The sequence below is a fragment of the Onychomys torridus genome, chromosome 13, assembly GCF_903995425.1.
Source record: "Onychomys torridus chromosome 13, mOncTor1.1, whole genome shotgun sequence".
NCBI classification, from domain to species: domain Eukaryota; kingdom Metazoa; phylum Chordata; class Mammalia; order Rodentia; family Cricetidae; genus Onychomys; species Onychomys torridus.
In genome coordinates this window covers 41843889-41871158 of record NC_050455.1, presented here as the reverse complement: position 1 = coordinate 41871158, position 27270 = coordinate 41843889, and the positions used below count along the sequence as shown (strand labels likewise).

Sequence of the window (27270 nt, the reverse complement as noted above, 5' to 3'; positions counted from 1 at the left end):
TTCGGTCTCCACTGTCACAAACTGACTGTGGCTTCCACGACTGCTGTTTTCCTTGTTGGTTGCAGAACTCTTTGTGTTGTTAAATCCTGTTTTCACTAACCCAACTTCTGAGTAGCCGCTGAATGGCCACTTCCCCACTTCCTAAAATGCTGCATTTAGCCTCCCTTCTTCACACACTCCTGGGTTTTGTCTCCTCACACTCTATTACTTGTTGCTTCTTTTTCTTTTTTCTAATTTATTTATTTTTATTTTATGTGCATTGGTGTCTTGCCTGCATGTACGTCTGTGTGAGGATGCCAGACCCCCTAGAACTGGAGTCACAGACAGTTGTGAGCTGCTGGGAATTGAACCCAGGTCCTCAGGAAGAGCAGCCAGTGCTCTTAACTGCTGAGCCATCTCTCCAGCCCCTGTTGCTTCTTTTTCTACCTGTCCTCAGAATTCAGAAGGGTGTTCCAGGCTTTGCTGACACTTTCTCTTTCACCATACATTCTTTCATGGTTTTTAAATCCTTAACGTTGATGGGATACAAACTGCTAACTACGGGCTGGACTTTTCACTCAGGCTTCAGATGCATAGGAACAAACATGTAGTTAACATGCCCACTTGAATTTCTTCCTTAATTTTTTTTCTTTCCTACCTGAATGTCTTACAAACATCTCCCTTTCAAAATGTCTAAAGCAGAACTTATTTTGCAAAATAATAAATATTAATAATAAATAAATAAATCTGCCTCTCCACTCCCCCATCATGTTCCTTACTTCCATCTACCCTCCCACTTGCCAAAGTCTGAAGGCCTGCGGTCTCTTTCCTTCTGCACCAGCCCGCTGGCAGTACTACTTGGCATCCCTTCCCACTGGCCGAGACACTGCCGTGTCAGTGGTCCTCTGGCCCCCAGTGAGCCCACAGACTTCACATGCACACCCCCATTCATGCTTCCCACGGACAACATTCCTCAGTCTAAATGCCAGCTCACAGGTGTCTGCCAGCACCACTGGCACCCAGACATTTCCTCTTACTCTGTGATAACCTTTCCCCTGACTCCTTGTTCACATCTTCTATTTCCTTTTACATTTACTTGGTTTTCCTCCACTCCACTCCAGCTCCAAGCGGGCAGGACTGAGCCAGTGTGACTCATTCTCTATTGTACCTCTGAATCTAAGAGAGGGTTTTGGCTATGCATCGTGGTATGCATCTGCAGTCCCGGGAGGTGAGCACAGGGGAGAGCCCATTTGAAGTCAGCTTGGACTGCGCAGCTAGAACCTGTCTCAAATGAAGCAAAGCAACCTCAAACTTTGAATGCATGGGGGTTACTCCGCAGGCAGAATCAGAGGAAACACAGGTAAATACTGAGAAAGAGAGGCTGGGCCGAACTTACAAAGAGAAAGACTATAGGGGAATGTTCTGTTTGGGAAAATAGCCAATGTCGCTATAGCCAGGGTCTGACCACAAGTTGTTGGAAGCTCAGTTCACAGGAATGCCAGGTCAAGGGTTTACAGACAGGTGGGAAATCAAGCAAGGGATAGGCTAAGAAAAGAACAATGGCGTCTAATATCTTTGGGATGTTTTGTGTCTCAATGTCTGGCCTCACAGGTGCTGGGTCACTTAGGCCTCACTGCCACCTTGGAGTAGATCAACTTAAGAGTACTTAACAGATTGAGGAGATGGCATCAGGAAAGTCAGAGCTCTGTCCTGCTGGCTCATCTTTCGGGGAGGGATTGCGGATCCAAGTAAGTCTTGTACTTTTTCCCTGACTGCTCTTAAGGGTCCCTCTCTCACCCCGCTGGTCCTCCAAGAGTAAGATGCTCCCACTTTATCGCCTCGTCCACAGCTCCTCTGTGAGACTCTGGAACACAAGCCAGTTCTGTTCAACTAGGAAAGCAAGGCTCAGCCACGAAGGTTGAGAGAGGGGGAAATCAACAATGAGAGGTACAACCTTAAATGGAGTGGCTATAAGTCACTGACCAAATGAGCCATTGTTCATTTAAGCTGTGGGAAAAGTAAACCAAATAGAACAGTGATATCCCTGGTGTTGGCCTTACCCTGTTGCCAATCAAGTCTCCTGCTGCCAATCAAGTCCCCATTTTGCTTTTTATGACAGTTCACTGTAATATGAATTTTAGGACTTGGAAATGGCTTTGTTTGACGTACTCGTGAATGCCCATGGAGAAAAATGCAGCTCCAAGACCACCTGGCCTCATTTGTCTTTTTAAGTATTATCAAAACCATCACTAAAACCTGATGTTGAATTTCCAGACATTTACTAAGTTTTCTTTTTTTTTTTTTTTTAAGATTTATTTATTTATTATATATACAGTGTTCTGCTTACATGTGTGCCTGCAGGCCAGAAGAGGGCACCAGATCTCATTGCAAGTGGTTGTGAGCCACCATGTGGTTGTTGGGAATTGAACTCAGGACCTCTGGAAGAGCAGTCGGTGCTCTTAACCACTGAGCCATCTCTCCAGCCCTACTAATTTTTCTTATGCAGTCAAACATGCGCCACGTCTGGAGTCAGCACTTGCGAGAGGCTTCCCCCCCGCCACGCCCCGACCCCCCGAGAGTATTTCTGTAACTAGAAGTGAGCTGGACAGCAAAGTGGACCCTTTAACACTTACCCCTGAAAAATACAGTGAGGGGAGCTTCCTGACTGTAGTAACTTGTCTTGTTTTCTCTCACTGATACTTCCTTATGAGGGTTTTGGATCAGGGTAAACTCCTGAGGACTGAGCTGACATTCCCTTCAAAACTAATTCCACTAAACAGCAGGTGCCCTCCTCAAGTCTGAGCGGAGGGCGGCAAGGTGGTCAGGGAATTCTGTGCATTTGGGGTTAATGCTCGCCTTTTTGGGGAGCTTCTTTAAGCTTAGAAATCCCGCTCTGCCCACTGTCACCTGTGTGAAAATAAAATAAGGATCAATTTAATAGAGCAAAATAAAAAACGCACAGAGCCGTAGCTTCCGTGAGGATGCACATGGAGATATCCGGGTGCTTCAAATGAACTGGCTAATGACACTTGGTTGGGGGAAAACCTGCTACTCAAGTTAGAGCTCTCAGTAAACTGCTGTGCTGACCATACAGCCGGAGGGAAGCAGGTCACAGAGAGAAAGGCCATGGACCTGTGTCTGTCCGAACTCCTTACCAATAACACCCATCTAAAGAGGAGAGCTATGTCTTCACTGATTATTACAAAGAGAGACTGCTCTGGAAAGAACATCAGCACCAACGCTGAACCAACAGGCTGCCATGATTTTCCAGTGGTGTTACATTGTTAACATGATGGATGACTACCACAGTTAATGTCAACAATGAGTAGACCCCAAAGCATACCTTTCCCGATACACCCGATTCATTCCAACTGTGGAGAGAAACAATTCAATTCTCGATTAAAAAGCAATTGCTGATTACTCTGAGCTTACACTCTAGGATGTGGGAGTCTGAGTCACTAGTCATCTTACACAGGAAGCTAATGACCAGCCTTGGCTGCAAGTCTGCCTTGCTCTGACTCTCACAGAGAGTTTGATTCTGAATTGCACAGAGCCCAAGGCAACCAGTTTACATTTTAGGTAGATGCCACATGGTATGGCTAAATATTTTAAACTTTAAAAAAAAAAAAGTTTGCCGGGTGGTGGTGGCGGCGGCGGCACACGCCTTTAATCCCAGCACTTGGGAGGCAGAGCCAGGCGGATCTCTGTGAATTCGAGGCCAGCCTGGGCTACCAAGTGAGTTCCAGGAAAGGCGCAAAGCTACACAGAGAAACCCTGTCTCAAAAAACCAAAAAAGAAAAAAAAAAAAAAAAAGTATAAGTTCTAACTGCCTGAAGGTAAAGAACCAAAAACGGATGCCTCATGGTGATCAAAAGTCAACGTGAGTATACAAAACAAGTAATATTTCATTTAAGAGGATAAAAGAAGCCAAAGAATAATTTAAATATAAGCAAATGGATGTGCCTGTAAATAACGTCAGAAAAACTCACTGTGGCATGGCTACAGGCCTCACCCTTGTGTCTAGGACTAACTTGATAATTAACCCATTTAAATATTGAGAGGAACATGCCACTTGTTGAACACACAGCATCTCACCTGATGTCTTCAGTTTGTCCCGAAGGTTTCTCTTGGAAGGAAAAGCCAGGATTGTATTTGGAGAAGTGGATCGGTCACTACCGACGATGCCTCATGTCACCATTATCGTAACCACAAATGAAGTGGCTTTAACAACAACAAACAAATAACACAAAACTGAGTTGAGGGCTGGCAAGATGGCTTGGTGGCTAAAGGTGCTTGCTGCCAGGGATGACCACCTGGGTTCAATGGCTAGAACTGCCCTGGTGGAGAGAATCAACTCCCATAAGTTGTCCCTTGCTCTGCACATGTGTGCACACGTATGGACACATGTGCTCACGTGCAACACACATTCATTAAATAAATAATTGAGTTATAGAGAACTGAAAAATTTTGTAATACTTAAAATAATTGAGTTTGTCACAAACGCCTACAATTCGCATGCCAAGTGGAATATGATCACATGTCTGTCAGAAGAACTGTTGGAAACCAAAGTGGCTAAGGGGCCGCCGAGCAGACACATGTGCACTTCAGCCCCCACCACAAGCAGGCACTCCAGCAGCACAACTACTAACGAAGGCTCTCGTGCCCTGCATTTCTTTTTTTTTTTAAGGTTAATTAATTAATTAACTAATTAATTAATTTATTTATTTTTTATGTATACAGCATGTATGCCTGCAGGCCAGAGGAGGGCACCAGATCTCATTACAGATGGTTGTGAGCCACCATGTGGGTGCTGGGAATTGAACTCAGGACCTCTGGAAGAGCAGCCAGCGCTCTTAACCTCTGAGCCACCTCTCCAGCCCCGTGCCCTGCATTTCTTACAGCCAGGCATGAGATCAACATGGAGGAGGTTTTCTAGCACAGCCAGCTGCTAACATCTCAGTTTGAAGATTTCAAGTACCTAACAGCAACCACTCCAGCTGGACTGTAAGAGTGCACACAACTATGAATTTATTCTAAAAGTGTTTGAATCGTACACTATGTGTGTACATTGTGGTATGTAAATGTGGCCTAAATAAAGCTGACACATGCTGGGTGGTGGTGGTGCACACCTTTAATCCCAGCACTCAGGAGGCAGAGGTGGGTGGATCTTTGTGAGTTTGAGGCCAGCCTGGGCTACAAAGCTGAGTTCCAGGAAAGGCGCAAAGCTACACAGTGAAACCCTGTCTCAAAAAACCAAACCAAACCAAACCAAACCAAACAAACAAAAAAACCTGACACATAAATTTTGAAGGGTGAGATAAATAAATCTCTTCATTTTTCCTTTCTCTGGTAAGTGACATTCAAGAGTCTGCCAGACAATTAGGTAAATTGCTAGAAGACTCTTAAGTATCTTTTGATCAACGTGAAGACTGCTGAATATAGCTGATGATGTTCGGTGCTGGGCAAGGCCAAGAGAATGAATGGAGAGGGGCATTTCTCACAGTTACTCAACTGTAAGCCAATACAGAAATATTACATATCTGTTAAAAAACATGCTCAACTGGCGCAAACGACGTTTTGCCTGAATTTGATATATCCAACATGAGGACTCCACAGTTAATTTCAGTAAGCTAACTTCTGGTTGCCAATCTTCTTTCCATTTTCATGGTCAACACACTGGTGTAAATCAGTTTGTCTGCCCCTCGGTGTCATCTGCGCCCTTTGACCTCATGGACACAGCTTGTGTGCTTGGCACAAGGCATGCGTATTGCCATACCAGAGGCTTCATTTCTCCCATATGCAGCAACAGCTGGGGTGAAGGACTTTTCATTCTTTGACTTCCCTTCCCTCTTACAAAGCAGACACTGACTGCTCTTGCCTTCCTCTCTTGGAAATGAGAGCTTGTCTTTCATGCAAATCCTCTGAATCACACTAGATACTGGAAAGTACTCCCAATACATCACAGCAGCTGGCCACAGACATCCTCCAAGTCAACAACACTGGCATTTCAAGTACACCGCCATCCTCTGCCACCCTGCCCAATCTCTAATTCCGTCTCTTGTGTGAAAGGTCTGGAGACTGAATCGAACATCAGACCAAACTAACATTCTCCTGGAACCAAGCAGAGTGTACTTGACTCTCTAACCCCACAAACAAGGAAGATGATGTAATGCAATGTTCCCACTACAAGGAACAGCTGCTATAGAAACAGTCCTAGGACAATTACTTCTTGGGAGTTTATAAGAGCCCCGTAAAGATGTGCAGAGACCTGTAATGATGGGCATGCAACTTCACTGTCCAATTTTTTTTTGTTGAGTATTTCATTTCTATTTAAAATTACAAATTGCAAAGTAGTTTAAGTCAAATAAACATGACACTGTGTACATGAGTGGAAAAATGAATGCATGTTGCTGTGAAGTCTATTTCCTACTTGTTGGTGTTGTTTTTGATGAGAGGTTTTCAGTATTTAATGAGTCTGGAAGAAATAAGGGGGAAAAAATCTACAACCGGGAGGCTAGCTTAGTTTTTATGATATAAAGTCAATGTTGGACACAGCTTAAAGGAAAATGTTTACAAACTCAACATCTGTAACTACCAATTATGGAAAGACATTTCAAAACCAGTCTGGCCCTGACAAAGGCTGTGGGTGGAGCGTTGCCTACGCAGAGATGGTGGACAGGTTAGCACAAGGGGGGCTGTCAGGGCAACTGTGTACTTACTCTGGTTTCAGGCCAGACGGCTCAACATGGGCACTGTACCCTATGGGCTCAATATACCCACTTTTGTCCTGAACGCGGGAGGAAAGGTTTCATTTTGCTTCCTTCCGGTACCATAGGCTTGAAATGACTATTCTGTGATCATTACTCTATTCATTATTTACCGGGTACCTCTGCATATGCGATGACCAGAAACGCTCTCCCCTTCTAAGCAGCAGCATGTGAAGTGGCCCACGACATGTGACTATGTTAATTCACATTTGCAGTTAAGTGGCGATGCATGGTTCCCAAGTAAGTTTTTTTTTTTTTCCTTAGGATTTGGGGACAGACCAGTCAGTCCTTCTTGGCTTCCGTCCTGGTCCCCAAGTCTACACCCCTTTTTACAATGCAGTGGGCATGCCGGGCTGCAGGCTGCTCCTTAACTATGGAAGTAAATCAATAGCAGCTGAATGCCATCTGCTTCGGGCCGCAGAACAGAACCGAAGTGTGAGCCATGCATCTTCCCTTATTGAAAGGTTATTTTATGCAAGTCAACAATTCATTGTCTTCTTGCACGCTTGATGCTCATTTACCACTTTGATCAATAAGATATGCAAAACAACAAAAAAATTGAATCCTAAGAGTAGTTCTGATGCCAGTGTGATAGTTAATCAATACCCGGCCTCTGCTCACTGGGGCAAGTGGTGGGGGCACTCCCCCTGTAACCTGCAAAACCCAGCGAGGTAGATGGAGCTCTTTCAGAAAAGCCTGGCTCAGAAGGGAAAGGCATTGCATTTATTCTGCAGATTAAACAGAACACATTTGCACTGAATTAAATCAAAACACTAACGTCAACAGGCTTGAATGTTACTGATTCAGGCCAGTTCCCCATCTCAAGAAAAAGCAACTTTGGTTTATGTGCCGTTTAGAATCCCAAAGACAAATACTGGGCGGGACCACTGCCACGGGCTTTGGAATAGCCATCCTGGCTCTGAGCGCCGCCTTATTAAGTCTTGGTTTTCAATGTATTCATGTTTCAGGTGAACTCAGTTTTTCTTCCAAAAACAAACCGCTCTGGGAATTTCCTGCTCACGCTGTTTCCGTTAGTCATACCACAAGCTGCCTTATTATAGGAACCCTCTTGACAATTGATTCTGGCAGACTACCTTTCTCCCCACCGAGAAAACGGTGTCATCGCTGAGACACTACTGTGGAAAAGCTCCCGTGTGCAAGCAAAGCCACAAAGCTGGAACGCGCCCTCACCCGGACTGGAGCTCTCACGCTGAATTGTGAATTTCAACGTAGCACGAGAGAATGAAATGAAAGAAAGAAATTAGGGATCTTCCGGGAAAGAAGTCTGACAGAGAGCTCCCTCGCCATGTGGAGTGAGGCTGGCTGCTCCTGCGGCATGCGTTGTTCCCTGCTAACAAAATACTCCTCAGTTTTCCAGATACCTATTCCGATACACGTGAAGAACTTGGCCTTTCTATACTTGACTCTAATCTTCTGAATCCACCCCATTTTTCTAAACTTTTTGTAACCTGTTAGTAAACGCACGTGGCCCTGTGTTTCCCACGTGCACACATACTGCATGCAGTACACTGCTGCAGATGTATGTGGTAAATGGGAAAACGAGCAACGCTGCGTGGTGGACAGAACCAGAGTATTAAAACTCCGAACAGGATAGCCTTAAGATAAAGAAAACTCCGCAAACCCCACCAGATCCCTAGCAATATCCATGCGTGTGTCCTTCCACGCCAAATACAGTGAACAAGTCCTTTTCTTTACGGAGTGTTCTCCATGAAGAATCAAGCTGAATTTGAAAGCTGGGAGCACAGAATGCACTTTCCTTGTAGCAGTCCCCACCTCGATACCGTCCCAAACAATAGGCTTTTCTGTCTGGACGTCATTTGAAAACTATCGCTTTCGAGCTGCGTCTCATTCATCTCTTCACAGTCTAAAAACATCGCGCATAAATAACGATTTAAATATTTATCTAAATCAGATGCTTGGGATGGAATTAACAGCAGCGGCGTAGCTGCAGGGGTGTTAAAGTAGCCTTCAGTCAATGACCCACCCAGCGGCAAGGGTATAATTTAAAGGCAGAAATTTCCAGTGCATGCACTGTTGGCCACAGTGAACCTGTTACAGCTCTAAAGGGAATTGTTTGCCTCTTATTAGATTTTCTACAGCACAGCCGTAAGTGATAAATGTACTGCTGTACTCACTGTCAAGTTAATCAATGCTGCCAAAGTTTTGTTGACCTAACAGTAATCCATAAAGTAAGCAGCATTTTCTCTATCCCTATGACATCTCAGTCCGCAGCAGGGCTACGGATCTAAGAGCGGCTGCACTGGAGGGTGTGTAGGTGGGGGCTGAGCTGCGGCTGGGGCGAGAACGTCTAAGGAGGCTAGACCAGATGGTTCCCAAAATTAGCAGTGTTAAGGGTCCCTTACCCCTATGAAACAAGCTTTTAAAACCACAGCCACGGATAAAAATCCACACTTGATGATGGAAACCCCTACTGAGTAACAGTCCCGGTGAAGGGTGGGTCCCCCAACACGTCCACCTCACTTCAGAGCCAAACACAGGCCCCAAACCTTCAAGAATCTCAAAGCGAAATAACTACGGCCTGTCTACAGTTTGGTGCACTGATCAAATCTAACGCAGGGTACCGGTAAGAAGATTGGTGATGTGGGCAAGGAAAAACATCCAGAATCTGCCTCACTGTAAAGCAGAGCCGGTGAGACCCAGTCGGTAGAAGGAAGCAGAGGCACGAGGAGGGAGGGGAAGAGGCCTGCAAATGCAGTGCAGCCATGCTTTCCAGAGCACTTACAGACGTACGAAATATGAATTGCAATTGATTTGTCTTCCTGGGGTCATCGTGCTCTGTGTCTTGTGCCCCCTAGGCATTTATTTGGGCAGCAAACTGACAAGTTCTTGTGGGGTGACCTGAGCAGTGTCGTCTTTGCTCAATCACAGGAGCTTCTCTGTGCCTTCTCTTCCCTGACACTTGTCCCTCCCCAAACCTATTGGCAAAGGAGTTCTCGATAAAGACACACGGAACCAGGCAATTACCGGTGTAAAGGGCTGGCAGGACTTGACCGGGGGATGCTCAGCATCCTCGTGTGCCAAGGAAAAACAAACAGCATCAGCCTGGAGGAGTGCCGTCCATCCTGAGCCTGGACAGCGAGCTTCCTACTCAGCTTCGACAATACAGGATTACTAACCTCAACAAGACAGGATTACTAACCTCGACAATACAGGATTACTAACCTCGACAATACAGGATTATTAACCTAGACAATACAGGATTACTAACCTCGACAATACAGGATTACTAACCTCGACAATACAGGATTATTAACCTCATGCAACTTGTCTCACCCAGAAGACAAAAATAACAGTAAGAAGCCGTGGTTTTGAAAACAAAGTAATACAGAACTTATACTTTAAAAAACTCTTAACTATTAAAAGATTTTTAAAAAATCTGTTTTCTATGACTCTGATTTTTTTCATGATCTTCCTGAATTCTGGTCTTCACAGAGCTGTGAACTATAAATGGTGCCAATCATAAGACAGAGCATTATTGCTGTAAGCTTGTCCCTGGGGAACTTTCATATTTCTTTCTGAACCAGTCCATAGGGGCTGGTCAGCTTTTACTCTCGGAACACATAGATTTACAGTAATCTTGTGAACTGCTATGGAATATTTTATTAATGTTTTCATTGGAAAGAGATTTTTAACCCATCTCTTTCTTACTAAATTTTTTTTACAATATATTATAATGAAAATGCCTTACATACCATGAAACCAAATCACATAAGAATAATTGTATGATAGATTCATAGAGGGAGTTGCCAAATTGCCTTCCCAAAAGATTCTTGTGAATTGCATCCCCCCTTGGAGGCTTATGGGAATACTTGTTTCTTCATAGCCTTACTAATAACAGGCACAGATGTTTTCTTTCAACCTCTGCAGATATAAAGGAAATGTGTTGTCTTGGCTGGCCATATTCTGATTAACTGTAAAATTATCTTTTTTTCCTGATTTATTGAACTTTTAAAAATTTTAAAAATTGCGTGTATATGCAGAATATGTGTGTGGGGGCACAAGCACCATAACACGTGTATGGAGGTCAGAAGATAATTCTGTGAAGTCAGTTTTCTCCTTCCCTCAGTATATGGGGTGTGGGGATCAAACTCAGGTTGCCAGGTTGGTGGCAAGCATCATCTCACTGGCTCCATTTATAATTATTGTTTGAAAAAGTGAATTTTTCCAATTTTCTTCAAGCGATTATAAAAGCTCTTTTCATCTTGGGAATCAAAACTCTGTCATATGTATTGTGAATAGATTTTCAGACGATTTGATTCATGATTGATTTGAATCTGTGGTAATTTTGATTTCTTTTGGCTACAGAGAATTTAGAAAATCCTGTGTCGGGGGGCTGGAGAGTTGGTTTGGCAGTTCAGATCACTTGATGCTCTTGTTGAGATGAAGGCAGGGTTCCCAGCACTCACATGATGGCTCACAACCATCTGTAACTCTAATTGCAGGGGATTCGGTGTCCTCTCTGACCTCTGCAGGCATAGGCACATAAGTGGTGCACATACATCCGTGCAGACACAACACTCATACACACAAAATAAACAAATCTAAAAGCAAATACATAAAACCCAACTACCTGTCAGTGTTAGGTCTGCAGTCATAAGGGAGTGACTTAAGGTTACAGGACCCTGGAAGGAACCTACACGGATGGCACGCAGGACGTGTAGTCCAATACTCCAAGAAAGCTAACAGAAGGTAAAATGTGATGGGTTAATGGTCAATTTAAGTGTATTAGAATTTAAGACTATCACTTCTGGATGAGAAGACTCAAGAAGGATCCCATGGAAGAGACTAGAGATGAGTCTTGAGGAGATGCTTTCATAAGCAGAAATAGGAAAAGGGATGTGGACATGCAGGGCCCGATAAACACACAGGCCAAGGAATGTGTGGGCTGGCATGGGATCACACAAGAATGATGCAGGAATTTATAACATGTGGCCTAAGGATATCTCAAATTGGCACTTGACAAGGAGCCATTCAAGTGTCCTGGCAGGTAGATGACATTCCCAGATATGAAGCTGAAATAGGCTAGGAATTCAGACTGTGGGTATGAACCAGAGTGGCCAGAGTCAGGGAAGAAACTATGAGGAAGATCGTGTGTGTGTGTGTGTGTGTGTGTGTGTGTGTGTGTAAAAGAACAGCACCAATCATCAGAGATGGATGCAGGGACAACAAAACAGTATGCACTCTGGACTGACCACAGACAGCTCCCAGGAAACAGGCACGACTGTTTTAAGTAAAAATAATGGTCTCATAGAGGGACTTAAGAAGGGTCCATTATTTTTCCAGAATAGCACAAAAGAAGCTGGTGGAGCTTTTCAACCAGGAGGTGATGGACAGAGAACAGGAATATCTGAGATAACAAGCCCAGGGCGCGGCAGCTGAATTTATCACCAAGGTGGAGTATAGAGACATCCCAGTGAGGCCTGAAGTGCCCAGTGTTAGCTTCTAATGAGTGATTCTAATAACTCAGAGAGAGCTGACCAGTGAGTGCTCCAACCCCGTATCACACTGCTCACCTTCCCCTCTGGGAGTAGAAAGGATAAATAAGAAAGCTGATTTATCTGTGTACTTGTTTTCAGAAAGGCTCTCTGGGAACAGAGGCAATCACCTATATTCACCGAGGCTGGGTATGGTGGCCCATGTTTTTAATCTCAGTACTTCAGAGGCAGAGGCAGGAGGATCTCTGAGTTCAAGGTCTACATAGCCAGTTCCAACCAGGCAGAGCTACCTGGTAAAATAATTATCTAAAATAATAATGATAGAGCACTTGAATAAATTTCAAGTAGTACAGTAAAGAGTATCATTTTATTATTTTTAAGAGATTCTATTTATTTTTATTTTATGTGAATGAGTGTTTTTGCCTGCATGTATATACCTGGGCGCCATGTGCTTGCAGTACCCATGGAGGCCAGAAGAGGGCATAGGATCCCTTTGAACTAGAGTTACAAACGCTGTAAGGTGCCATTTGGGTGTTGGGAATTGAACCTAGGTCCTCTGCAACAGTAGAGTACTCTCGATGATTGAGCCATCTATCCCTGACTATCTGGTTTTGTTCAAATCACACCACCATTACACTATTTTATTTACTTAAGACCTATTGGAATGGCTGAAACGGAGCATTTCATTAAGGACTGAGCACCCCTGAACCAGTGCTCCCCAAATGTAAATATAAAAACCAGTAGATATTTATTCACTTAGAGCTGACATAAAGGTGTTACTATGTCAATGATGTATCATATGAAATGCATGCACAAAACATTTTTAGCTGTAGTCCTGATTCTCTAGAGGTGAGAAAGGAGGACTGTAAATTCCTCGCCACATTGTACCCCCTTGTCTTAACAAAGATGCAATTCAACACAGACTCCACTTTATGGTGTTTACTAGGAATCCAAAGGTCTCTTCCATTCTTGTTTTAAAATGAAAAAAACCTTGATGTTTTAGCCTCTGAATCCTGTGCCTGCCACGCTCTATTATGTTGGAACAGTGACTGCTCATTACATTCAAGAGTGACCAAAAATTCAACATAATTCATACAGATTTGGTTTTAACAGCTGCCATTATGAAAACATTACTCTACCAAGATAAGCAGGTTCCACAGCTGCTCTTACTAAATTGTCTTGCTTTTTTTTTTTTTTTTTTTTTTCCTTCCAGTTCCATTCACCAACAATGCAAAGACTTTCTGCTGAGATCTGGCCAGGAAACTATCTTCTTTCTTGATGTCACACAATTATAGACCAACTGGGGAATGCTGCTTTTAATAAAGTTTTGGTAAAAGACCAGTTGAAATTCTTCCTATGAATGATTTTGGAGCAGGCCCCAAATCCTACTTCTAGGTTTCAGGGAGACAGAGGGTACACATGTTGTTATGGCAACAGGACTCCATAACAAAAGCAACTTTCTAAAGCATCCAGTTCAAGATGTACTGAGACTCACACTACTTCAGAAGTCACATGCTGTCCTCTCACCTTCCTCTGCTGGGTCAGATGAAGGAGGGCTTCAGACTCCAGGGGAAGCTGAGCAGCTCAATACCCTACAGGGGCAGCTTCCCAAGATGTAACAGCATGTGCTTTTAATTCAACCCATTTTTCCTGGGAAGACGGTTGGGTGTCACATACCTTCAGGTGGAGAATATGGGGACACCAATTTTATGTCAGTGTGAAAACTAGTATCATTAAACTTTACTTTGTAGCCTGCACCCCAAAACAGGCTGCAGTACTTAGCCTAGAATGCCTACAGTGTGGTCCCCAGGGCCTGTTCCTCCCCGTGAGGCTCCTCACAGCAGCTCTTTTAACTGCCAGGGTCTCCATATTCAGAGGATTTGAGGCCGGGTCTCTCCTCTGCAGTCCTGTGAAGAAAGTCTAACGCCTCACTTGTACTTTAGCAGACACACTTGAGAGCGCTGGATCCCTGGAGAGCAGCCTGGATCCCAGCAGCCACATGGTAGCTCATAACTGTCTATAACTCCAATCCTAAGGAATCTGATGCTGTCTTCTGACTTCTCTGGGCACCTGGCGTGCATGTGGTGCAGACATATACACATGGGTAAACACAGTCACACACATAAGAAATACAAATAAATATTTTAAACAAAATGGCTAGCAGTTAGGCCAACTGGTGACATTATGCAGCCAGCCTGCTGGTGAGGAAGAGGAGAAAGTAAGTGTGAGGTACATGGCAGAGGCCAGGCCTAGAAGAGTCCTTAAGAGGAGTTGATTTGTGAATTAATGAATGAGTAAATGGACAGACAGAAGATTTCATCAGAACTCTCTAGTCACAATATTCTCTCCAGTTAAATGTTCTGCCTTGTCCAGGTCCAAAACGGTGTTTTAAGCGGATCACGGTTTTAACTGCATTGCTCAGATGGTTCCTGAAAAAAACATTTTCTAATTTAATTTTTATGGCTAAATAATGAAGTTGAGGCCTTAATCCCTGTGACTTCCTGGAGTCACAGGGATATTCAGGGATTTGGAGAAAACATGGCTAAGACATGCATGGTGAACACCACTCAGATCTTAGGAGATACAGTTAAGTATGTAGTAAGATGTTGAAGGAGCTGCCAGATGTGTGGATGTGCGTATGCTGGTGCACAGAGTCACAGAGTCGTCAGGAAAATGGTCAGGGGAGTTAAGTAACAATGTAGCTTACACAGAGTGTGGAGGCCTGGAGCTCTGAATATCTGTGTACCTCTGGAATGGCTACATTCTTCATTGCGGTCCTCCACCTCTGGACACACATGGTGCTGCCTCCATGCCATCTGTGGCCAGCCTCCAGTCCAAGAGTTGACTGTAACTCAGGGCCAAATCTGGCCCACTGCTGCCTTTATAAATACAGTATTATTGCAACACGGACCCTCTGCATGGTTTACTATCATCTATGGCAACTTTCACATCATGGAAGGAGAGCTGAGTGGCAACAGCCGAGCTGAATGACTCACAGTCTGCATTCATTTCCTACTGACCCTGCACGGGTTTCTAAACTCCTGCCCACTCTACCCAATCCGGTGTTTATGTGTCTATGCCTTCCAGTCACAGTGACAAGGCATACCACCCTAAATTCAGATTCCAACTTCGATTCAGTGTGTTATCAAACAGCTTTCTCAAATAAATAGAATTGTGGAAGAAAATGGTTTTGTCACAAAAAATATAAGCAACAGGATAATGTTTCATGAGTTCCTTTCTCTAGCAGCCGGAGGAACAGGTGATGCAGGTACCAGGCCAAAACGTGCCAAATTCATTAACAATGCAGGTGCACATTGGCTGTTATGAGAAATCTGAGGCTAACTGCGCTCAATTAATCTGCCCTGCTCTTTGATAGCTTATTTATCAGATTGGGAAAGATGGATTTAATAGTGCTTGGTAGAAACAGCTCCTTTAATTGGAAACATCACAACATTTAGCTCACTTTGTACTCTAGCAATTAAGAACAATTTGGAAAAGTGTTGTTGATTTTTTTTTTTTAATGCCACTGTCTCCTTGATTAGATTTCCGAAGATCCAGACAAAGTAAATGGCAATACTAGGGAGGACCATGGGTACAAATAAGAGCCGAACAGCCAGATTACTTACCATGAGGAATGTGAGCCATCCTCATCCATTCGGTCAGTATCCCACATTCATTTCCCCCACTCATGTCTCTTGTGTAGGCAAGGGGCAATACCTCTTCTACTAGGCATCGTTCAGCACCTACCTTTACACAATTATCTCTTCTCCAAATAAGCCAAATCAACAGAAGAAATTATTTTTCTTGATTAAGCACCCACATTTCTCTCGGGAGGGAACAGAACAAACAATTAATCTTTCCTTATTTGTTCTCAGAAGTCCCTGCCTCTTTGAACACAGGCTATCCGGGTACCTGTGGCAGCCAGTCGGCAGCAATTAGGCCTGAGCAGAAAATGAATGGACTCGGGGCTGAGTGCCTAATCTGCCGAGAGCCTGTGAGGGAGGGCAAGGTTATACCAGGAAAATTCCCTGTTGTCAGAACACAGCTCAGAATTACGACCTGGCTTCAGCATAATTAACCAGGCTTGGGAATTTATATGAACTAAGTAATTGGAAAGAATTAGCAGGAGATATGTACATTAATCTTTACCAGTTACCCAACGTTTAATGGAATTAAGGAGCTTGTGTTCATTCTTGCTTGTTTAGTTTGTGCATGTTCTATTTCACCTGTAGACAAGGGCTGTGTTTCTTTTGAAGAGGACAAGAAAACAGACAAGAAGAAAGAAAAAAAAGAAACAAACAAACAAACAAACAAGAAATTGTAAGGGTAAATTACAAACAGCCCCCAAACAACTGGTTCCTAAAGGCCAAGACAGCTACAGAACAGAAGAGTAGGCAGTGGTTATTAAAATTGTTTTTTAGAAAGAATCTTTGCCTGCTATGGATCCAAGCTGAAAGATGTGTGGCTGAACATATATTGGGGAGTTTCTTCAAAATATTATGGGAGGAAAGTGTGAGAAAAGACAGGATCTCTTCTGAGTTGAAAGGGGTTGAAGTGGGATGATGACGACTTGGAAATTTATATTATTTTATGCTTTTTTTAATATATTAAAAAAAAGTTAAAACTTTAAAAAAAAGAAATTTGGTACAGGGTAAATGCTTTTTTTTTTTGACATTTTTAATTGAGAGAGGAGCTTATAAATCCTAAGAGAGGACATAATAAGTTTTTGAAAATATGAATAACAAGCTGGATATGGTAATACAATTCTAAAATCTCAGATCTTGGTGGGCAGGGGCAGGCAGACCACAGCTGTATAAAGGCAGCCTGGTCTGCATAGTGAGTTGTAGGCTAGCGTGAGATGAAGAAATCATAGCCCAGTTTTGAAGGTCCAAGTCATGGTTTCTTAATCTTGCCACTAGTGACATTTTGGACCAAATATGTGCTTATTGGTGAGGCTCTGCTGTGCACTGAAGGGTATACAGCAGCACCCTTCTCCCTGAGAGACACAGGTACCACCCTATTCCCAGCTCTGAAAATAGAAAGCATCGCTACACATTGTTACACGTTCCTGTAAGGCAAAAACTGCTCCTGGTTCAGAACCACTGGACTAGGAAGATTAACTACAGAAAGTTATGTTTTTTGTTTTGTTTTCATAGTTTTTAAATATGAACATATATAATCTATATAGTCAGAAAAATAATAAATATATACTATTAAAATGTATGTGTGTGTAAGAATTTATGTCTGTGAAGCAAGTAGGTAAATCGGGTTCTTTGGCTGAGCTGTGATCATCAAGCTAAAAGTGACCTCATCACAAGACCTCATTCTTTAGAAGACATGATTCTGGGGCTGAGGAGATGCTCAGTGGTCAACAACAGTACTATCTTTGTTCCATTCACAGCACCCAGTCTGGACAGCTCATGATTGCCTGGAACTCGAGTCCCTGGCTTAGAAGGGCTTCCACTGCTATGAAAAACGTCACTCCCAAAAGCAACCTAGAGAGGGAAAGGTTTATTTCAGCGTACAGTTGGAATCCAGCGTTAAAGGAAGTCAGGGAAAGAACCTGGAGGCAGGAACTGAAACAGAAGCCACAGAAGAACGTTGTCTATCAGCTTTCTCTACATGACTTACTCAGTTAGCTCTCTTATACACCCTAGGACCAGAGGCCCAGGGATGGCACCACCCACAATGGGCAAGGTCTTTCCACATCAATCATCGATCAAGAAAATGCCCCACAGGCTTGCTCACAGGCCCATCTGGTGGAGGCATTTTCTCAATTGAGGTTCCCTCTTCCCAGATGATCGTAGCTTGTGTCAAACTGACAAAAACAACAACAACAACAACAACAACAACAACAAAACCCAAAAAATAAAAACAACAACAACAAAAAACCCCTGAAACTAAATCAAACAAAAATACTAGCCAGGAAAGTATCCAACATCCTCTTCTTCTGGCCTCAGGCACTCACACAGGCACAAACATATAAACAGATACATACATATACATACAATTATAAAAATAAAAAACCTTTTAAAAACCCACATGATTCCATCTCACCAATCTGACAAAATACTAAATTCAAGGAAGCTCAAGGATGACGTCCAGCTTCCTAAAATGTTCACCGAACAGCAAACTGCAGCAATGACAGATCCCAGCTCAATAGCACTGTAAAGATCAACAGCCACAGAAATACAGCGTTCACCCAGGGCAATGTGCTTCTATTAGAATAACCATCTGCTTCCTAACAGACGTCTGTAGATAAAGACAAGGCCACACACACCTATCTTCTCATCAGGAAGTGACATCACTAACTAACTACCTGTGTTGAGAGGGGTCTCTGAATGGGCTTTCCACATGTCACTGTGGAAAGTGACCTCCCACCAGCCCTCTATGTAGCAACAGCACCCAGCCATAAATAGTCCAGAGAACTCAACCTCAAATTCTCATCTTACCAGGACAGTGTGCTGGATAGGAGGTGGAACCTTAACACGTTACTACTAAGGAATTTTTTAAAAACCCAGTACACATTTGGCCGACTGAGAGCCAACATCAAATAATTCACAGGCTCTAAACTGCCCCCAAGCTTTAAATTTAGCACCTCTAAATACTCTAGGGCTGCAATTGTTTGGACTTTATTTTTTCCTCCATCCTCTAAGCCCCATAAATCCCTCCATGAGATTATTAACATTCTTTGAGATACTCAAAGCTTTTCAGATTGCCATCACCGACTCCCCTCCACGGGTCTCTATCTCTGAAGGTTCTCTGTCCACAGTTCTGTAGGGTGGGCTGCACCAGGCTTGTCTATGCAAGGTGGGCAAGAATGCATCATCCCCAAAATTTAAATACTTCTTCAGAGCTGAAGGTGTAGTTCAATGCCTGGCATGTATGAAGACCTAGGTTCAATATTTAGCAATCCATATGTATGCATGGATAAAGGTCTTGAAAGGTTGTATCTATTTTGTCTCTTTAAGAAATAATACATATGGTAGTTTTAGAAATTTTAACTACTGCTACAAACTAAAAATTATCTTAAATGGCATGTATATCATATTGAGATTAATGGAAATCACTGAAAAAAATCAATGTATGAAATTCTCTGTGGTTCCTATGTAAGCCTTTCAAATACGAGAAGAACCAGTATGTCTGGAAGAAGATAGGTCTAGACTTTGTAAATTGTTGAGCTGAACACAAAAATGCCTGATAGAACCACCATAAATGTAGGAATCCACAGGTCTCCCTAGAGATCACCTACCACGATGAAAATTAAAAAACAAAGACTTCTAAAGGATCTATTCCTGTTCATAGTTTGTCCAACATTCCAATTATGCTGACATGCTTATCTGCTATAGTCAAGATCAGTGGTTAGGGCAAGGCTGTCTGAAAAGCCAACCACGGAAACAAGGTTACAGGAGTCTTCCCAGACACAACAGAAACATGAATACACAACACGATCTGAAAACACTTGCTAGCAATGATGGATTTAAGTTATTAACAGATCAAAAAGAGATGGATGGCGGTTTGCTTTTCCTAATCTACATCATCATCTGGATCTATTTAAAGATACGTGGTGCACTAACAAACTTGGTCAAGGTTTCGATAAAATCAGTAAAAATAATCTGCCCGGTTACATTGAGTCTGTATCGATCAATAAAATCACTTGTACAAGGAAGGCACTGTTAAGTACTGACAATCCCAGCCATTAATATTATTTAACACAGTGTTCACCATGTTAACCAGAACAAAGAGTGGTTCATCTGGTGTTATAAGCAGGGTCTTCATAGGCACTGCTACTATACAGGCTTCTAAGGGGGTTTAGGAGGTTCAGGCTACAGCTTCCTCTTTCCTGTAACACATAAGGTTTAAAAACCTTTTTTTTGTAGTGTATGATGTGGGCTGAGCTGAGGGCATGTGTGTCTCAGCCTGGATGTGGAAGTGAGGGCAATCCCGTGGAGTCGGTTTTCTCTTTCTACTTTTATGTGTGTTCTGGATTCAAACTTAGGTCACTACGCTTGGGTGGCTACTGCCTTCTTGCCGTTGATAAGATCTCACTCTCTACTTCATTTTCAGTTTAAAAGGAATCCTTGGGAAGAACTGGGTCTGATATTATAAATCACTGCTTGGTCCAGGAACGAAACGGGATATTGTAAGATGGGGATCGGTGAAGGTTTGAAACTCTAAATACTCAAAATCCTAGCAACTTAGGTACAGAGCTGTTTGCCATTTTGTCAAGAGGAGTGTAGGAGCCACTGCCTAGGAAGTGGTTCATCAGGGAGCCAATCACAGTTCAGCTAGATCTAATTGGTTATTCTCAGCTCTCTCGGGATCAATCTACCGTTCTCAGGATGTTTTCAACAAATAAAACTTAGGATGCCGCACAAGACTCAGAGAAAGACCCCTCAAAAGAACAATCATAGCCCGTGGTGGTGGTGCTGCTGCTGCATGCCTTTAATCCCAGCACTCAGGAGGCATAGCCAGACGGATCTCTGTGAGTTCGAGGCCAGCCTGGGCTACAGAGTGAGTTTCAGGAAAGGCGCAAAGCTACACAGAGAAACCCTGTCTGAAAAAACCAAATCATTGCTAGCACTACCTTTAAAACCATGAGGATGGTGAAAGTATATCCCTAAAAATGGCTCACAGCCATAAAGTAGGTATTTCTGGTCATTCAAGAGCCAAACGTCCAGTTTGTAAGTGGTTTATGAGAAGTGAATTCACAGGAACAGTCCAGTGTGGAGGAAGTGGCCAGGGAATGTTTGTGAGCAGGAAGGCACCAGTACAAGTTGGAGAAGCCTGCAAGTAAAAATGGCAGGACAGCCCAGGGAATACCCGACTGCCCTCCACACACCTCTTGAAGCAGGCTGGCCTGTTCCAGCAATTTCACGATCCAACAGTTGATAACAGCAACAGTGTAGTATCTGATGACAATTTCTGTATTAAAAACCCTGATCCCAGCATTTTAGAAGTAGTGTTTGCTCCTTAATGGGGAAGGAGATTCACTCACCACAGGATGCTTTCCTTAGGATAATGGAGGAGCTTAAGCAAAGGAAAGCTAAGGGGCAGAAGATGCATGGGGTGGTGCAGGCTTACTCTGGAGGAACATGCCTTTGCAAGCACTCAGGATGGAAAGAGTAAAGCCCAGCACAGAAACTATTCAGGAACACCACAACCTTCAAGCTGGAGAGTTTAGATCACGATGCAGCCTCTGTGGGTGGGCCGACCTGGGCTGGAAGGTGCTGGAAGCTTGCCTTGCTCCATGTGAGTGCCAGTATCTCAAACTGTGTACTTATCACCGGGGTTGAAATGCACCCCCCTCCCCCATCGGCCTCTTGGCTGCCGACTGGCGGACGGCCCTCAGAGGCTCCTGAGAAACAACTGCCACACCTCCCCTATGCCTTTCCTGAATGCACGCCCATTTCAAGCGATGGCACAAGGGCTCTCTTGGAATTTCAATTTGAGAGGCAAACATGATTAAACAGCGGTGGGCTTCTGTAATCCCTGCACTTCTACAGTATGGAGGCCAAGGCAGCAGAATCCCAGGGAAGTTCTGGCGGGCCTGGAGTCTTCAGTGCAGCAATCAAGAGAGGCCCTACCTCAAACAGGATTGGAGGCAAGGACTGATGCCTGAAGTCATCCCTTCACTTCTCCATGTGTGCTGTGGCAAGCATGTGCCCTCATCCACACACAACCACAAAAACAAATGTGTCTGGAGAGAAGGCTCAGCAGTTAAGAGCACTGGCTGCTCTTCCAGGGGACCCAGGCTCATTTCCAGCACCCACGGGGTGGCTCCCAACTATCTATAGCTCCAGTTCCGGGGAATCTGATGCCCTTTTCTGGACTTTGTGAAGGCAGCAGGCACAAAAGTTATGTATAGGCAAAAGCACCCATATACTAAAATAAATGAATAATAAATTTTTAAAAATCAACAAACAGATTTCTACTTCCAAGAAGATAAGTATCTTTCCTTATTCTTCCCACTTAATTCAATGGCAAACAGGCCATGTCTACAAAACAAGCATAGGATTAGGAAGGGCTCAGGGAAGCGGGGAAAATGCTAGAACATCAGGACCTAAGGAATGAAACCTATGGCTTCACATAAACCTGAAAGGTCAGCAGCCAAAACAAAACAAAAGCCCATTCAAACCCATGTTTGTTATTGGAAGTTTTGACTCTTTTGGGGGCCCGCCACCCAGCTCCCAAATAAATCACTCGGAGGTTTATTCTTAATTGTGAATGCCTGGCCTTAGCTTGGCTTAGTGTCTAGCCAGCTTTTCTTAACTTAAAATGATCCCATCTACCTTTTGTCTCTGGGCTTTTCCTGTTCTCTTACTTCTGCAAATCTTACTTTTACTCTGTGGCTTGCTGTGTAGCCGGATGGCTGGCCCCTGGAGTCCTCCTCCTTCTCTTGTTCTTCCTTCTCTGGCTCCTTCCCCTTCCAATCCTCTCCTCCCAGATTTCCCCTCCTATTTATTCTCTCTGCCTGCCACCTATCCTTTCTCCTGCCTTGCTATTGGCCGCTCGGTTCTTTATCAGCCCATCAGGTGTTTTACACAGGTACAATAACACAGCTTCGCAGAGTTAAATAAATGCAACATAAGCAAAAGTAACACGCCTTAAAATAATATTCCACAACACATGTTCTCTAGCCAGAGTGCTGCAATTACTGCTGCCGTGCATGCCTCTCATGCTACTTTTATTGGATACACTTACTTCATCCCCTGCCCCCGCGAAGATGTGACACTCTTATCTGAAAATAGAGTAGCATCCTTCCTCTCCCTATCCCACTGTGCCCTCGTCTCTCCCCATCTCTCCTGGTTCTTGCTATGTTCCCAGGCTCATCTTGAACTCCTAGGTGTCTCAGCCTCCTCAACAGGTGGGACAGCAGACACAGGCTGTCGGGCCCAACACAAGGTGGCTTTTTTTTTTTCTTTAAAACATTTTAAAGAAAGCTACCATTACAGATGTGCCAGAGCAGCAGCGATTATCCTATGTCTCTGTATTTTTAAATAAGCTGTGTTACTTAAATTGATACTGATGCTATTTCTAAATTATGGTTTAGAGGTTAGTATGCTGTTCGCTTCTGAGCAAAAGAATAGCCAAACCAATGGTAAGTGTGGGCTTTCTTTGACTCTCATTTTCAAACTATTAGTGACCAGAAAAAGAACAGAAGAGAATGTGAAAATTTCAGATGTTAGGAGAGGTTCTGCTTCTTTTGACTAACATCTCAGAACAAAATTAATTTTAAAAATGGGTGACTTTATGTTTCTTCTTTAAAGTTAGTCTCTGACTTAAACATAGCTCCTAGAATGTCCCAGAAGCTGTTCTCAGGCTGAGGCAGAAGACTGTTTCAAACAATAAACAACAATCCAGGTGACTTAACACAGAAAATAGAAGCATTATTTGCTAGAAATTTAAATATTCAAGTTTAAAAAAAATTAAAAATCACGGTGTTATTGAGATGCCTCAGTGGTTAAGAGCATTGACTGATCTTGCAGAGGACCTGGGATTGGCATTCAACACCCACATGACCATTCATAGCCACCTGCAACTCCAGCTCAGGGGACCAGTACTCTCTTCTGGTCTCTGTGGGCTCCTGCATTCATGTGGTACACATAGAGACAAATGGGTGTGTGCATGCAACACACATATACACAATTAAAACCAACAACATCAACTAAAAAAAAAAAAATACCAATCAACTATTCAGGCAACCAATCAGGGAAGAATCAGTCTGCTATACTGTAATACTGATCACTATAAAGTTTTTTCTTGTACCTATTATTACATATCAATATAAAACTATCAAGGGTAAACATTTTTTCCTATTTTAGAAAATTACCAGTGTACAATGAGAAGAGCCCATATTAAGCAACAGGAAAATAAAATTCCACTCCAAGCCCTTTAACTTGGGAAGGCGGCAGAGGTTTCAGAGGCTCTCCGATCTCAGCCTCCCCATCTCGAACCAAAAGAACAGCAATGAGCCACCATAGGTAATATGTGGGGCTGCAATCACAGGTGACCAGTTGCCCTCCAGAAAAGAAGGATCATTTGCCCTGACCTTGTCAAGAGGCAGGCTGCCAGGGGTGACTATGGACTTTTTCTGACAGGCAGCAAATGAGCTGGAGTGGGGAATCTAGGCTCCTGTGGCCTTGGGAGCACCTCTTGGAGGCAGTAGTGTTTGGTCAGGCGATGGGCCAGGTCAGTGTCCCGCTGTGCAGCTCAAGCTGAGCTGACTTGCAGGATGGTATCTGAGGAGATGTGCTGGTGGCAGGTATTCCCTGGGCTTCAGCCTGGTTCTGGAGGTGAATCAGACTCTCCCTGGAGTCCAGTAGGCGGTGGAAGAAATGAGAACGCTGTCTATCGCATCAAGACATAAAATGCAAGAATTGTCCACAGCCAAGGATGTGCCCTTCACTTCTGGCCCCCACAGCAATCTCCACCGAGCTCCCTCTGCCAAAGGGAGAAAAAAAGGCTCTCACTGAAGTCCTCTGGGTCAAGCCACTGAGTGACACCAGCCTGAGTTTGAAACACATAGCAGGAAGCAAGCACTCTGAGCAACCACATCTTTCAAGCCCCATCTCTGAGAATAGAAAATTCTAAGCTCAATTTAAGCATCATTGTAAGCTCCCTCTGTGCCAGATGATTTTATCCACATATTTACATATGAAGCACAAACAACTTAAAATGTTTACACTGAGGGGTAATGGAAGTCATGTGTCAATTGCAGTGCGGTGGGGTGGAGGGGGATCAAGCCTTCTTCAGAACTAAAGCCTGAAGATATACAATATCTGGGGGAAATCTGGCCTACAAATGAAAGCGTGTTGTTTACCTATCCCATCTAATTACAGAGAGCATGCCTTCTCCCCTTTGCATACAATTGCTTAGGTCGCTTTCTCTTGGTTTTTAGTCTGCTGTTTGCTCTCAAGTGTTGCCTGGAGTTATGGAATCCAGATAGCTCTATGCATAGAATCTCAGGGAAGGCCACCCGCATTCCCAGGATTTGCGATTCTCTGAGATTTGCGATTCCAGTTTCCTTTAATCTCTCACTTCCAGAGAGACAGTGAAGAATCCTCCACCCAGCCCTGAAGTCCAATAGCAGCAGCAGCAGCATCTTCGGCTCCTGCCTCTTCTGCCCTGTCTGTCCTCCTTAGACAGGGTAAAGACTAGGACACAAGAGAAGGTTGGGAACCGACACCTGGCATCTTCCTTTCCACCAGGAAGGTGTCCTCCACTTTATCACTGGGCATCAGCCACCAGGGACTCAGACCCAGTCATCCGCCAGAGCTCTGTAATGGGGACAGGCACACAAGCTTCAGAGCTCCCAGATTCTCTCCTATGCAAGACTCACCCTGGAGTTAAGAAAGCTTGAAGGGGCCACAAGGACAACGATGGAAGAACGTGGCTATGAAGCCAATCCCTCTAATGCAATGATCTTAGAAGGATCAATCTTCTTAACTCTCACATGAAGTCTGGCTCTTCTGTTTAGTTTTGTTTTTTTTCAGATAGGGTCTCCCTGTGCAGTCCAGGCTGGCCTTGGATTTCTGATTCTCTTGCCCAAACCTCCAAAGTGCTGGGATTATAGGTCTGTGCAACATATTTGCATCCTTCTTTTTTGAGGCAGGATTCCTTTCCTCAATAAAGCTATGCTCGCCTCCACATATCACTTTCTCACGTGGGACTAAATGGAGTGCGTGTCCGACCCTTTGGGTCTGCTCGTCTCTGCACCTGCCCTGCCCATCTATGCACCTAGTGAGGACTCTAAGGAATAGTCACCCAAGGAGACTTTCTTCTTAGCTCATCCAGCTCTGCTTGTCCCTCCAGGAGAAAGTAGAGAGCTTCCTGATGCATTCCTTCTAGACCAGAGCTTCTCAACCTTCCTAACACTGCGACCCTTTCATACAGCTCCTCATGTTGTGGGGACCCCCAACCATACAATTATTTGTTACTACCTCTTAACTGTAACTTTGCTACTGTTACAAATCATAATGTAAATATATTTATGTTTCCCGAAGGTCTTAAGTGACCCCTGTGAAAAGTTCATTCAACCCCAAGGGGTCGCAACCCACAGGTTGAGAACCACTGCTCTGGACATAATATATTCTAGTTCTCAAAGAAGTTGGCACCGAGGGGAAACTTCTATACAGCCTCGGTGGGGTTTTACACATATCTTAGCCTGTCCCACTGAAGATTTATTTTCTCCCAGGACTCCCATTAGACCCTGAACATTTAAAAGCCAAAGGGTTGAGGAAACGGAATCATTTCATCTAAAACACAAAGTAATCTGTACACCAGTTGAATATAAAAATGGACAGATCATTTCAATTTCAATTGCATTCTTCCAATGACACTAAATCTGCACTTACCCAGTGCATAAGCAACTTTAAATGGAATCCAATCAAAGCTACATGAACCAACCCATAGCCGCATCTGTCACCAAAAACAGCCCGTTTCTCAGGATCTCCAGCTGTTGGTCAGTATTTGGGTCACACCCTCACATTCTGAGCCCACAGAATGAGGTAATGACTGAGGCTCCGTGACCCTGAAGATCCGAACATCTCTTACCTGTAAATATGTTTCCAGACCTTGCCGCCGCTGTTCCAGGACTTTGGGGACCCAGTTCCTGACGTGCTTAGAAGGGATTTCTGGAGTCTTGATACATTTCTTAAGCTTCCAAGACAGAAGGGGAAAGATGTCTGTTAATTATAATAAAATCATCTGGAAGAAAGAAAAGCCAACTAAGCAAAATAAACTATGGTTAAAATATGCCGAAAAGTTTTTCCAAACATTTTTTTACTGAGGTGTCCTGATTGTTCAGACTTCAGAACAAATGGGTTTTTATATTTGATAGTTGTTATGATGAGTATTTCAGATTTAAATGAGTTTTTTCTTGAATAATTAAAAGTCTAATACTTGAGCTAAAAGGAAAGAAAAGTAAGATAGTTTCAAAAGTTGATTTATTTCATAGCGATATTAACACAAGTTTTTAAATCTAGTTTTCTAACTAAAAAAAAAAAAAGTCCTTCCACATAAACTTTTCACATAAGAAAAGAGAA

The 27270-nt window shown here is 43.5% G+C and overlaps 1 protein-coding gene across 1 annotated transcript in view; it reads right to left on the bottom strand.

The window, feature by feature from the left end:
- Snx24 (sorting nexin 24) overlaps positions 1-27270 on the bottom strand; it is a 156254-nt gene that overhangs the window by 23485 nt on the left and 105499 nt on the right. Inside the window, exon 3 of the mRNA XM_036204646.1 lies at positions 26780-26884. Coding sequence (XP_036060539.1) covers positions 26780-26884 — 105 coding nt within the window. The remainder of the gene's footprint in view (positions 1-26779; positions 26885-27270) is intronic.